The following is an 11185-nucleotide window of genomic DNA, read 5'->3' as shown; positions in this document are numbered from 1 at the left end:
AATTTTGAAGCAAACTACCCAAAAAAAAGTTTGTAAAAAAATGAATCCGCCTCAACAATATAGAACTTATCTACAAAGTTTGCGTTGGTTTGTGATGATTTCTATGTGAAAATTCTGCAGGTTTGCCTCCGGATCAAACACTGTTGGACGCCGGCCAGAAGAAATTTGGAATCACGCTATGCAATGAGTGCAACTTGATGTATCACATGGGCGATCCTAATGATGAGCTGCACCACTTAAGCTACCACAACTCTGAGCATATTTTACGTTTTGCTGTAAGGATCAGATGGGTTTAATCGCTCAGACGTTTGGTGCTGATGTTTCACGGTTTCAGGGCTGGAAAAATGAGCATTTGATGGCCGATTTCCAGGACAAGGGAAGAGTCATTCGGGTGTTACCAACCGACTCGAAAATCTGGCTGGCGAAGGTGAAAGCTCTTATGGGAGTGGTGAATCGCGACTTGGGTTGCTACGAGATGGATTGGAACATCAGCCAATCCCAGGTAGGTTTGTTTGGCTTTGTTTGGCTGTTACTAAAAACCCTGTTCCAGGTTTATTTATACGTGAAAAATAGGGTGATAGTTGGGTGTGTTGTTGCCACAGTTCCAAATGGTCCCGGGTTCCGTATGCTGAACAAAGTGAATGGCATTTTGCTGTGTTCGGAAGAATCCTACCCGATAAAGTGCGGAGTTTCCCATATTTGGGTCGCAGCGAATAGTAGACAGCAAGGTAGATAATGATTTTTTTTTCAAAATTTTCAATTCAAATAAACAACAAACAGCTAATGAGCCGAGTAAACCATTTGCCACTAATTGATCTGTGTGCTCTGCCAGGTGTGGGAACCATACTTTTAGAAGTGGTCAAAAGGACGTTCATTTTTGGAGAAGCTTTGTCCAACCAGGATGTTGCGTTAACGTCGCCCACTGAAGACGGAGCGGCATTCGCAGAGAAATACTTCAAGACGCCCAATTATTTGATTTACTACAGCTAAACACTCAGTATTATTGCTAATGGGCTGTAACCTTTTGCCCACTAGTTTTTAAGTGCGTGATTTTTGTAAATTTTGTATTATGTGTTAGAGAAGTCAGATCTGTTTTGTGGACCTCCAATCATCACTCATGAGTACAAGCCAGGCCATTTGTAGTGTAAGTTACAGAACGTTTTTTTATTTTTTTATGAACTTATAAAATGTATTAAATTAATTTTGTGCACATTTATTTCGGTTAGTAAAAGCATCAGGGGGCGAATTATGTAAATATTCCGATGGATCCGACGGAGCAAAAATGATTTCTTCAGCGTTTTAAATGTGGAAAAATTGCGCGAAATCAAAACGGTTCCTTATCGATGGTTCACTTGCTAGAAAGGCCATTTATTCCTCTCTAGAATGATGTACAAATGAGCGTTCTTGCTCATTTTGCTTCCGAGATATGAGCAAAAACCGGACGAAAAACATGAAATTTTGGCATAATCACACACTAGATATTTACTGAAATTCGGAAATATCCATACACAAGAGAGAGAGCACAGGCCTATAAAAGGTTTGACCTGCATGCAGCAAAACTTGACAACGCCGCAGATAGCGTGTCCAAACTGAACATAACCCGTCATAAATAATTGAAAATTAACAACAGAGACAGGCATTTGTCTCTGTCAGAGACAAGTTTCTGTTAACAAACAAAATATTATTCCAGCGACAAACTAATCGAAACTGGCACTTATTAGCCATGTCCGAAGCTCTAGATGCACCTGGCTGCAGTTTCAGCTTCAAGAAGCGCAACGTTAAAAGTAAAGCGGTGCGAAAACGACAACAATCTACTTCCGGAGAAGGTAAATAGGGCGATTTTTTATAAAGCATTTCTTTTGTGATTGCTACGAAACGGTGATGTTTAGAAGAGAACCAGAGTGGCAGCGAAGATGAGGAGCAGCCCGCAGTTGTGCGGCGCATGAAACGAAAAGCCAAAATCAACCCCAACATTCAACGCACTGGTAAACAGGAGAAGAGACAGAAAGCAGATCAGGAAATCGATGGCTCTGGCTCAGATAGCGACGAAGTCATGGTCAGCTACAAATCCAATCGCTCAGCAATGCCCTCCGGGCCGCAGGATCAAGGAGCAACTGCTGTTTTGGTAAGGATCAGAAATGCCTTTTGAATGTTTCAAGGCAAAAGAAACCTTGTTTGGTCTTCCTTCTACTAAAGCAGTTGCAACTTGACTACGTTTAAAAAAGTAACATGAGCTTCATTATAATCTAATATGCATGCAAGATCCAATAAGGTCTAGGATTGGAAGGCTTTCAAAGTGGCTATAGTTCTCTTACCTCTTCCCTTGTATTATCTGGGTTGTTGTTAGGTTTCTTCGATCTACAGCTTCTGGTCAGTTGCAACGCAACTGAGGGCTTTTTTCAGCAATTATTCTGCCGCTGTTGCAATTTCTTTTGCGTTGACTCCCACCAAGAGTGTTCAGTACACTTTAACATCACCTACGATGAACGATGAAATTAATGAATAATTAAGTCTTGCAAAAGCGATTGCTCCTGATAAACAAACTCCTTGAAACGGCTTTTCTTTCAGGAAATTGAAACGGAAAAAGACAGGGACGCCCAGGCGATTTTCGAAAAACGACTCGAAGTGAACAAGGAACTGGAAGGAAAAGAGGATGATAAAGTGTACAGGGGACTGAATAATTACCATCAGTACTTCAAGCCTAAAGATACGGCAGCAGGAAATGCCAGTTCAGGTAAATGAACGCACGAAAAGAAGGAAACACATTTTTTTACACAACTACAACCTTTTCTTAATTGAAGGAATGGTTCGGAAAGGTCCAATTCGAGCACCTGAAAATCTGAGAGCCACAGTAAGATGGGATTATCAACCGGATATTTGTAAAGACTACAAGGAAACTGGGTTTTGCGGGTTTGGCGATAGTTGCAAATTTTTGCACGATAGAAGCGACTACAAGCATGGCTGGCAGCTGGAACGCGAGTGGGAAGAAGGACGGTAAGTCCCAATTATCGGCAATAATTGCCCGTGTTTACTAAAGTGGATGTTTTAGCTATGGGGCTGATAGTGATGACGACGCGAAATACGAAATAAATTTCGACGAAGAAGAGTTGCCATTCAAATGCGTGATTTGTAGGGCTAGTTTCGTAAACCCCGTCGTCACCAGGTAGATTTACTGGCTAAGGAAATACTTCTGGCTGTAATCGCGGTCCATTTTCAGATGCAAACACTATTTTTGCGAAAAGTGCGCCTTGGAAAGATACAAGAAGACTATGAGATGTTTTGTGTGCAACGCCCAAGTAACCACATTGAATCCCGCCCGAAATCTCATCACCAAACTGAAGAACATGGAAAAGGAACAGAAGCAATCAGGGGAAGATTCGGACTAATCCGTTCAATTGCGTAAATAATAAAAAATATATATTTTTAATGTACCACAGAAGTTATAGCTTCGGATTAAGATGCCACAATTTTAAGGATACTGCGAAGAGAAGTCGTACTCGAGCTCCAAAATCGCACTGTCAGTCTCTTCTGGCACGGGGCATTTTTGATGCATCCTGCAAAAATCTAATTGTTTATTGGGGCCCGATTTCGGGGAATAAATAGTACCTCTTAATGTGCGTCTTCAAGCTACCCTCCTCTCCAAAACTGTTCAAGCAATAGTCGCAGGTGTAAGGCCGATGGCCTGAATGTAACTTCGATATATGCTTGTGCAAATCATCTAGCTGATCGTAGCCTGGAACCCCGGAATTCCCCACTGTTGTACTCGTCTTTTAAGGAAAATTCCTGAATATTACTTTACCTTTATCACATTTTATACAGGGAAATTTCTTGTTTTGTCCGTGCAGGCATTTTTTGTGCTTCCGTAGAACGTCTTTCGATGAGTACAATTTATGGCAAACGTCACATTCCACCCTTTGCTTTCGTTCTTGTTTCTTCTGGGAGCGTTTTTCTGTCTTTTGGTCTTCAACTTGAATATCTGGCAATTTTCTAAAAATGTCCAATTTCAAACTTGACCAATTAATTGAATCCTGTGGTAACTGAACGTACGTTGAACTCAACTGAAGCTCACTATTTACATCAAGTGCTGCTAAATCGTCCGCCGTTCGTGATACGTTCGACTCAGCTTCTGAGCTGATAATAAAGCCATACGGCTGCAGCTGCTGAAAAAGCTCAGTGGACTCCATCGGGACCCAATTAAGCTGTTGAGAGTCAACTAGCACTACGGGCTCCTAAAAAATGATATTTTTTGTGGCTGAATGGACAAACCACCCGTTCAAGCCAACCTTATCTACGGTTTGTGGACCTTTACTCAAATCATTGCTTTCCATCTGCTCAGCCAAGTACTTAATCAGTTTAACGCCTGCCAGTTTCGCAGGATCTTCAGCAACTTTCTGATTATTTAAATGATTTTTCTGATGGGTTTTTCGTGTTCCTATGGTACGAAAGGTCTGCTCGCAGTACTGGCACGCATAAGGCTTGGCACCTATAAAAGAAATTATCAAGTTGGATTCGTTGCGCTGCGGTTTTGCACGAAATTGGCACATTTCCAGTACAAACCTGTATGCTTCAGCATATGCAGTTTGAGGGAGGATTTGGTGGTGAAGTTCGTGTTGCAAACATTGCAGGTGATTTTCGGGACTTCTGCAATATTGTGGGTCCTAATATGCCCCTGTAGCGTGGCTTTAAGCGAAAACTTCTTATGGCAAGTGTCGCATTCGAAGGGTTTCTCGCCCGTGTGCGTCCTCAGGTGTCGTTTCTAAAATGCGAACCAAATCAGCACCAGCCTTTCCAGACGCTTGAAGGCTTTACCAGATCGGAAGGCTTCTTAAAATCGCGGCAACAGTATTTGCAGATCTTGTCAGCCAGATCTGGGTGCAGAAACAAGTGTTTACGATACTGTTCTTCTGATTGCATGGCCGATTTGCAATGTTTGCAGTATATCTGCGGGGCTTCTTCCACATCGTCGACATAGTGCTGAAGTTGAGACTTTCTGCAAGCAAATATTCTTATTTTTGATTAAATGCAAATTACCGCGAAAATCACATTGTACCGCCGGGCAAATTGCCCACGATTTGATCTGGCGTCGGCATGCTGAACGTTGGGCATTCGAAAATTATTTCGGGCATCTTTTTCACCACTGCAGGAGATTGGATAACTGGCACGTTGTTCACAGAACCAGTTTCGCTGAAAATCTAAAAATCCAATCAAAGAATCGGTCTTTTTGTATCTTTTTCAAGCCTTCAAAGGTAGATTTGGCCTAGCGCTTTCGACTGTTTTAATCATCATCAGCCCCTGATGACTACATTCCAACGTTCAGTACAAAAAAGCAAAAGTTTACGCGGTAACAAACTTCCTTGGATCCATACCTGGCTTTTGACTGTATGAGTTGTTCCATCCTGAATAATCAATTCCAAGTTGTTCTGTTCTGCAGCAGTTCGTTCCTCTGAGCAGATGTGATTTTCGAATAGCGCGCAACTGGAGAACAGTTTGTGGCAATTAATGCAAAGCACTGGCGAGTTGGATATTATGTCGCTATCCAATTCTTCTGCAAAATAATAAAACTTCAGCCCAAAGATAATTTTCACGTATCTCCCACTACCTGAAGAGCTGATAATGCTGATGGGTATATCGCTCAGATTCACGGTGTAAAGGTCTTGGGCATCGGATTCAAGTAGAGTATCAGATTGAGCAGGTTCTGAGGCGGTTTCAGACAACTGAGGTTTGTCCAATTTATTATACTTCAGTACTTCGTTAGGATCCACCATGTCGGGTTTACCTGGGTCAATGTTAAAGAAAACAGTGGCGGAATCTTGCAAACTGTCCAGCGAATTATAAAGGTTTATATTCGGAATCAGGCTGCTCTGGCTCAAAATCTCATTGCCACTAATATTAAAGCACATCATGTTATAGTCTGCTGGCAATTGGGTAGGCGCATTAGAGCCTTGCTCTTCTGAGACGACGCTCAGAAGTGTTCCATTGCTCGCTGCTGAGTCAGCAGTGCTCTGAGCACCGTTGGCTAACTTATCTGGCTGCTTAACAAAGGACAATTCTTTTTGCGGATGACTCTTTTTCATGTGTGCCCGATAGCGACCAGCGGTCTTAAAAGCTTTGCCACAGCAGGGACACTTGTGAGTGGGCTTCGCTCGCCTGTGAATGGCGCAGTGAGTGGTCAACAGTGCCAAACTTTTAAATATTTTGCCGCAAGTCGAGCATTTGAATTTCGAAATTTTAACGTGGATGTTCCCCTGCGTTTTTCGCTCGGATTCCCTGAAAACAACTTTTTAAACGGCTCAATGTTTATTATTTTGCATGCAATACTGACTGTGGACGCGCTGTGTTATTAGAGTTTTTGTCGTCATTGTGCTGCATCACGTGGCTTGCCAAGCTGTTTATTCCGGAACATTTAAAACCGCATATTTTGCAAAGCAGCGCGTTTTCCTGGGCGGTTTCATTAGCCACGGCACTGGGCGCCGAGCGTGCAGATGGAAGCGCTAAATTTCCTAAATCCTGCGTTTTATTAAGGCATCCTGAACAATTTGCCTGATACTTACCGGAAATGGACTCGAAGCTGTTGTCACTGGTTTGAAACTCGTTTTCATGCTCCAAGCCGTGCGCTTTACTTTCCTCGATGGTTGGAAAACGCCTTTCACATACCAAGCAGAGATAGTCAGTTCTGACTACTTCCTGGTCTCTGTAGAAGCATTAAATTAGGCAAAGCCAAAAAGTGTCTTAAAAAAACTCACGCTGCTGGCGCTTGACAACTCTCAGTCGTGCTGCATTCAACTTCTAGTGGTGAGTGCTGGATTTTGAAGTGGTGCGTTAAAGTGGTTTTTAAGGAAAATGTTTGCTCGCACTTTGGGCACTGGAAACCGATTGATTAATGCAGTTTAAAAAAATGCTGTGACGCAAAAACACACCTTAAAGGGCTTCTCCAAAGTATGCGTTCTAAAGTGCCTGATGAGATCCGAGGGTTTCTTAAATCGGCTGGAGCAATAATTGCAAAAATACCATCGAACATCGCCGATTTTTTCATGTCGGATCGCATAACGGCGAATGCCGTTATCCCCCTGGTTTTCTGCTAAATCGACTTCGGGCATTTTCGCCTGTTGAATTGAAGTGACGATAAAAAAGTAAATAACCCGCAAACACGTATTACCTTGTCCTGCTTGGACACAGATCGGTTGGGGTCATTATTCAACTCCTTTAAACCGCTGACGACTTTGTCGATGACGCTTTGCGGGTCCGTTTGCTCTTTAGGCGTCTCATTCCCAGTATCCACATGGGCTTTAGTGATATGGCCGTTCAAGGATGAGACTCTTTTGAACATACACGAACACTGGGGGCATCTATAGTTTTCGTTGTTCTCATGCGGAGAGTTGTGAGTTTTATTTATGTGAGCGGTAAGATTTCCTGAAAAGATACATGCAGGTTATCATTGTTAACACTAGGAAAAAGTCACAGGTTGTTCCTCAATTGAACCACAAACAAATGTACCTTTCTGAGTGAATTTCGCCGGGCAGAGCGGACAACTATGGGGTTTTAAGCCTTTGTGTTTGTCCAGATGTAGCTTCAACGAGTTGCTTTGCGCGAATCCTTTATGGCAAATGTGACACTGGAACAAACCGTACCGTAACATTGCCAGAGTGTTCTAAATAACGCTACCTTAAACGGCTTTTCGCCTGTGTGCACTCTTTCATGGCGCTCCAACAGGTAGAACTTTGGAAACACTTTCGTACAAAACCGGCATATCAGCTTTTTGCGATGGTTTCCTGTGCGTTTCTTTTTAGTCTTTCGGTTCTGAAAGGCCGGGCGTTATTAATGAAATAGTCAGTAAACGAATCAAATACTTTATGACCGTTTTTCCTCTTGTCCTTGTGGGTGGCTAAATGTTTTTGATACTGTGCAGGCGTTTCCAATTGGATTTTACAATAGCGGCACATTAGTGGGTCTATTGGTTTCTTTATGACTGCATGACGCTCCATATGCTTCAAGAGTGCATCCTAAAGTTCCTGCAGTTATGAGCAGCTTGACCATGGTTCAGAGACACTTACGTAACTTGGTAACTCTTCGCAACATCGTGCGCACGGGTACATTTCCTCCTCTTGATGGATTTGCACGTGAGCTTTCAAGCTGGCCTTTCGATGGAACGATTTCTGGCATATGGGGCATACATTGGAATTGCCCGGGTGCTTCGTGACCATGTGAATTTTCATGTTGTTTTCTGTCAAAAAGCGTGCGTGGCATTGAGGGCAACCGAATTTTTCCTCCGCCACATGCAACTGAAACTTTCCAACTACATTCCGTTCTTCCCCAACTAACGCTTGTCTTGCACCTACCTTTAAATGTTCTCGAAAAGCGGGCAAACCATCAAACTGAATAGCGCAGCAGGCGTAATAAACTGCGTCGTCAGAATCTACCGGTGGTCTGTGAGTTTTGGGTGCGTCCTGGTTTGAGTTGGCAGACTTTAAAACTGATCTTGCTGAGTACTGAATGACTGAGTCTTTCTGGACGCTGCTGAAGAAATCGCATTAATACAAAACACCTCTGAATCTCGATGTATTGATCACCTAATGACCGGGACCTTATTCGAATGCTCGAAATCCACTATTTCTGCCTGCTGCTCTGTTAGGTGTAAACTGTAAGTTCGCTGAAATTCCGCAAATTCGTTAAGCGACTGTATCACAGGAAATCAAGGCACTTACATCAGTTTCACAGGTAATGAGCTCGAAATGGGTTTCATCCAGCTGCTGGATGGTGTATTTCGGAGCCGCTTGCGATGAGCTCATTTTCAGGCTCTCAAATAAGAGGTCCATTTGTAAAAGGTCTGAAGACAAGCAATTTTCCGAAATTGCTAGGACACTGTCCATTTTCCCGTACTTAATGCTCAATTGTTTACCATCAAACTTTTATAGGTTAGCAAAGTGTAATATGTGCAAATTTAATTAAAACACAGTACTTAGGGAGGTAAATATTTTTCAGAAAGTTGTGAAGAATTTGTATAAATCATAGAGCAAGTAAAGTAAGTATTTTATTTGCTTTATGGTATAAATACAGTTGAATCAGTAAACAAATTGCAATGTCAAGTTTTTTGACATCTACTTGGCAATGGACAGCAAATCGGGCAAAGATCTAATTTTTGATGCCACTTTGGCAACGGCGCTAGAAGGCTGTCATTGAACAGTTATACATTTTTCTTCCGAAAATTGTTTTGAGAAAATGCTTTCTATGATGTTTCGTACAAAAAACACGCAATTGATCGCTCTATCTGCCAATGAAAACTGGACCTGCGTAGCTCACCTGGAATACTTTAAGTTAAGTTTAAGAGTCTGGAATTTCGAAAAATTCTGAAAAGTTTTTCCATCATTTATATTTTTCTTAAAAGACTTCAAATTGTATTTAAAAAAAGTTCGATTTTTTCCCTGCCTACCTAATTTTCGTTAAGCGCACGTTGAACTAAGCATGATTTTAATTGAATGGATGCGAAGGCGTCTAAATATAAAGGCTATAAACAATCTGACGCCGAAAATAGAACCGCTTGGTAAATATCAGCCTCTTGAACATGGACATCTTGCCCAGTCTCAATCCAGACCTCGTCTTATGCGAATTGCCATAAAATGCCAATAAATTGCCCGAAAAATGGATATCGACGCTGAGTTAATGTTCGAGTGCCTCATCTACCTCAATCTCTTTTACTTTCCGGTCTTTGCCACCTGCGAAACCGTAATGACTATAGCAAAATACAAAAGTATTATCGACACCCCGTATATTGGGCAAGACGCCGCAGTAGTTTTCACACGTTTGGTATCGGAACTTACCAAGATTTTGCTCTACAGGAAATTTAAGGAAGAAAAAAGGAGTAAGTAGAGAACTTTTTTCAATTAGGTTTTATCGGAAATTCCTACACAATAGAATATTTTCTCTCCTGGGCTTCAATCATTGTGTGAAATATTTTTTATATCGTCTATTTCGTTACGTTTCGGCGAGACAGCAGCGCCATCATCAGATTTTAAAATTCATTCAAACTCATAATTGGTAAACATTATATTCATTTAGGTCTTTGCTGAAAGACCTAAATGAATATAATGTTTACCAATTATGAGTTTGAATGAATTTTAAAATCTGATGATGGCGCTGCTGTGTCGCCGAAACATTACAAAATAAACGATATACAAAACAAATTTCTGTCTTTAACGTTTTACAAAATCCTTAACATTTCAAAAGTTATAAAAAGAAGAGATTTAAGAGCCAAAGTAAAATTTTCCAAATGTTCATGTTCGCTTGAAGTTTCGGCGCCTGTACCACGAAAAACGTTAAAAATATCTGAATAATCCAAACTAACTCCAAAACTATTGCTGATATTTTAATAATCATTATAATCTTTTCGATAGCGAGTTTCATGCATTTAAACGAGGCAAAACTGATAATCGCAAATAATTTTTTTACAGATTTGGTAACTGGAATTGCAGTGTTTTTCACTTGCATCACAATCTCCGGGCTGGTTTACACATTTTTCATTCAGAATCCCGTTCTAAAGCTGGAACACATCCTGAATTCTCTCACCGTAATTCTGGCCCTTACTGAAGTCGGCTTTGGAGTGTTGCAGCTGGCGCTTAAATGTTTCAGAAAGAATCCGTACTATTAACGTTTATGTTTCCTTTGTGCAAATTCAACCAGAAGAAATAAACGCATTTTTTTCAATTTTTAAAGTGGACAATTGTCTGCTCATATGTATTACCTACATTCGGCAATAAATGACTTGCTTTGCGACGGCATAAAACGGGATTAAGTGTTCGAATTGTTCTAATTCAATTGCATTATCCGCAACTATATTAAGGCTTGGACAGAAGGTAATTAAGTTTAATGAGATAAATTATCTTAATCCTCTACGAATTGAAATTGAAGGAGTTCAGATAATAGTGGAGTGTTTCGAAGATTCGCACTAAAATCGTATGAATAAACATGTTTTCGAAACAGGCACAACAAATGCGACGATCAACAGTTCAAGCATGGTTTTTTTCCAAAGATCTCAATCTCTCATCATCAGTGACCAAGCAGCGACTTGAAATTCGAATAGTTCTTGAGAAACATCAAAAAAAGCAGCATCATGTTCAAGTGGATTTTGCAACTCAAAAAAAAACACGCAAATTTAAAACTTCTTGAATTCAAGCATTTTTTGAGAAAACTG

General features: G+C 41.1%; 5 protein-coding genes across 6 annotated transcripts in view; 4 read left to right on the top strand and 1 right to left on the bottom strand.

The window, feature by feature from the left end:
• LOC109542023 overlaps positions 1–1201 on the top strand; it is a 7307-nt gene extending 6106 nt beyond the window's left edge. The window contains exons 3-6 of the mRNA XM_019911050.2: positions 121–275; positions 335–502; positions 551–728; positions 833–1201. Of these exons, the coding sequence (XP_019766609.2) occupies positions 121–275; positions 335–502; positions 551–728; positions 833–990 (659 nt within the window). The 3' untranslated portion in view covers positions 991–1201. The remainder of the gene's footprint in view (positions 1–120; positions 276–334; positions 503–550; positions 729–832) is intronic.
• LOC109542020 (prolow-density lipoprotein receptor-related protein 1) overlaps positions 1–11185 on the top strand; it is a 67851-nt gene that overhangs the window by 41091 nt on the left and 15575 nt on the right. The gene's annotated exons all lie outside the window — the stretch shown is intronic.
• On the top strand, positions 1554–3613 carry LOC109542024 (E3 ubiquitin-protein ligase RNF113A). Its single transcript, XM_019911051.2, has 6 exons — positions 1554–1826; positions 1890–2125; positions 2569–2734; positions 2802–2994; positions 3050–3163; positions 3218–3613. Exons 1-6 carry the CDS (start codon positions 1724–1726, stop codon positions 3384–3386), a joined length of 981 nt encoding a protein of 326 aa, XP_019766610.1. The 5' UTR covers positions 1554–1723; the 3' UTR covers positions 3387–3613.
• On the bottom strand, positions 3401–9085 carry LOC109542018 (zinc finger protein 236). Of its 2 annotated transcripts, none has more exons than XM_019911043.2 (22): positions 8703–9085; positions 8568–8647; positions 8337–8514; positions 8052–8279; positions 7848–8000; positions 7663–7797; positions 7495–7612; positions 7157–7410; positions 6918–7103; positions 6744–6862; positions 6552–6691; positions 6323–6500; positions 5600–6267; positions 5367–5545; positions 5044–5192; positions 4810–4990; positions 4558–4756; positions 4284–4483; positions 4048–4229; positions 3800–3987; positions 3607–3733; positions 3401–3554 (listed from the first exon to the last, which is right to left on the bottom strand). In XM_019911043.2, the coding sequence occupies exons 1-22, from the start codon at positions 8865–8867 to the stop codon at positions 3470–3472; spliced, it is 4092 nt and encodes a 1363-aa protein (XP_019766602.2). In that variant the 5' UTR covers positions 8868–9085; the 3' UTR covers positions 3401–3469. The 2 variants fall into 2 exon arrangements, with proteins under 2 accessions (XP_019766602.2, XP_019766603.2); XM_019911044.2 differs by having other exon boundaries at positions 8337–8511.
• On the top strand, positions 9554–10698 carry LOC125502776. The gene is made up of 2 exons (XM_048662026.1): positions 9554–9856; positions 10446–10698. Exons 1-2 carry the CDS (start codon positions 9637–9639, stop codon positions 10640–10642), a joined length of 417 nt encoding a protein of 138 aa, XP_048517983.1. The 5' UTR covers positions 9554–9636; the 3' UTR covers positions 10643–10698.

This window comes from Dendroctonus ponderosae, unplaced genomic scaffold (genome assembly GCF_020466585.1).
Source record: "Dendroctonus ponderosae isolate FM_Combo_2020 unplaced genomic scaffold, Dpon_F_20191213v2 Dpon_F_20191213_10, whole genome shotgun sequence".
In the NCBI taxonomy this organism is placed as follows: Eukaryota; Metazoa; Arthropoda; class Insecta; order Coleoptera; family Curculionidae; genus Dendroctonus; species Dendroctonus ponderosae.
The sequence above is the reverse complement of the archived record's forward strand: the minus strand, read 5'-3'. Positions and strand labels throughout refer to the sequence as shown.

Excerpts from the sequence above, each read along its gene's own strand:
- LOC109542024 (XM_019911051.2), top strand. The coding sequence starts at position 1,724 with ATGTCCGAAGCTCTAGATGCACCTGGCTGCAGTTTCAGCTTCAAGAAG. Across the intron at positions 1,827-1,889 it reads ACAATCTACTTCCGGAGAAG|AAGAGAACCAGAGTGGCAGC; the intron begins GTAAATAGGGCG and ends GGTGATGTTTAG. Across the intron at positions 2,995-3,049 it reads CGCGAGTGGGAAGAAGGACG|CTATGGGGCTGATAGTGATG; the intron begins GTAAGTCCCAAT and ends TGGATGTTTTAG.
- LOC125502776 (XM_048662026.1), top strand. The coding sequence starts at position 9,637 with ATGGATATCGACGCTGAGTTAATGTTCGAGTGCCTCATCTACCTCAAT. Across the intron at positions 9,857-10,445 it reads ATTTAAGGAAGAAAAAAGGA|ATTTGGTAACTGGAATTGCA; the intron begins GTAAGTAGAGAA and ends ATTTTTTTACAG.
- LOC109542018 (XM_019911043.2), bottom strand. The coding sequence starts at position 8,867 with ATGGACAGTGTCCTAGCAATTTCGGAAAATTGCTTGTCTTCAGACCTT. Across the intron at positions 5,193-5,366 it reads CTCATACAGTCAAAAGCCAG|ATTTTCAGCGAAACTGGTTC; the intron begins GTATGGATCCAA and ends TTGGATTTTTAG. Across the intron at positions 4,484-4,557 it reads GCATATGCTGAAGCATACAG|GTGCCAAGCCTTATGCGTGC; the intron begins GTTTGTACTGGA and ends TTTCTTTTATAG.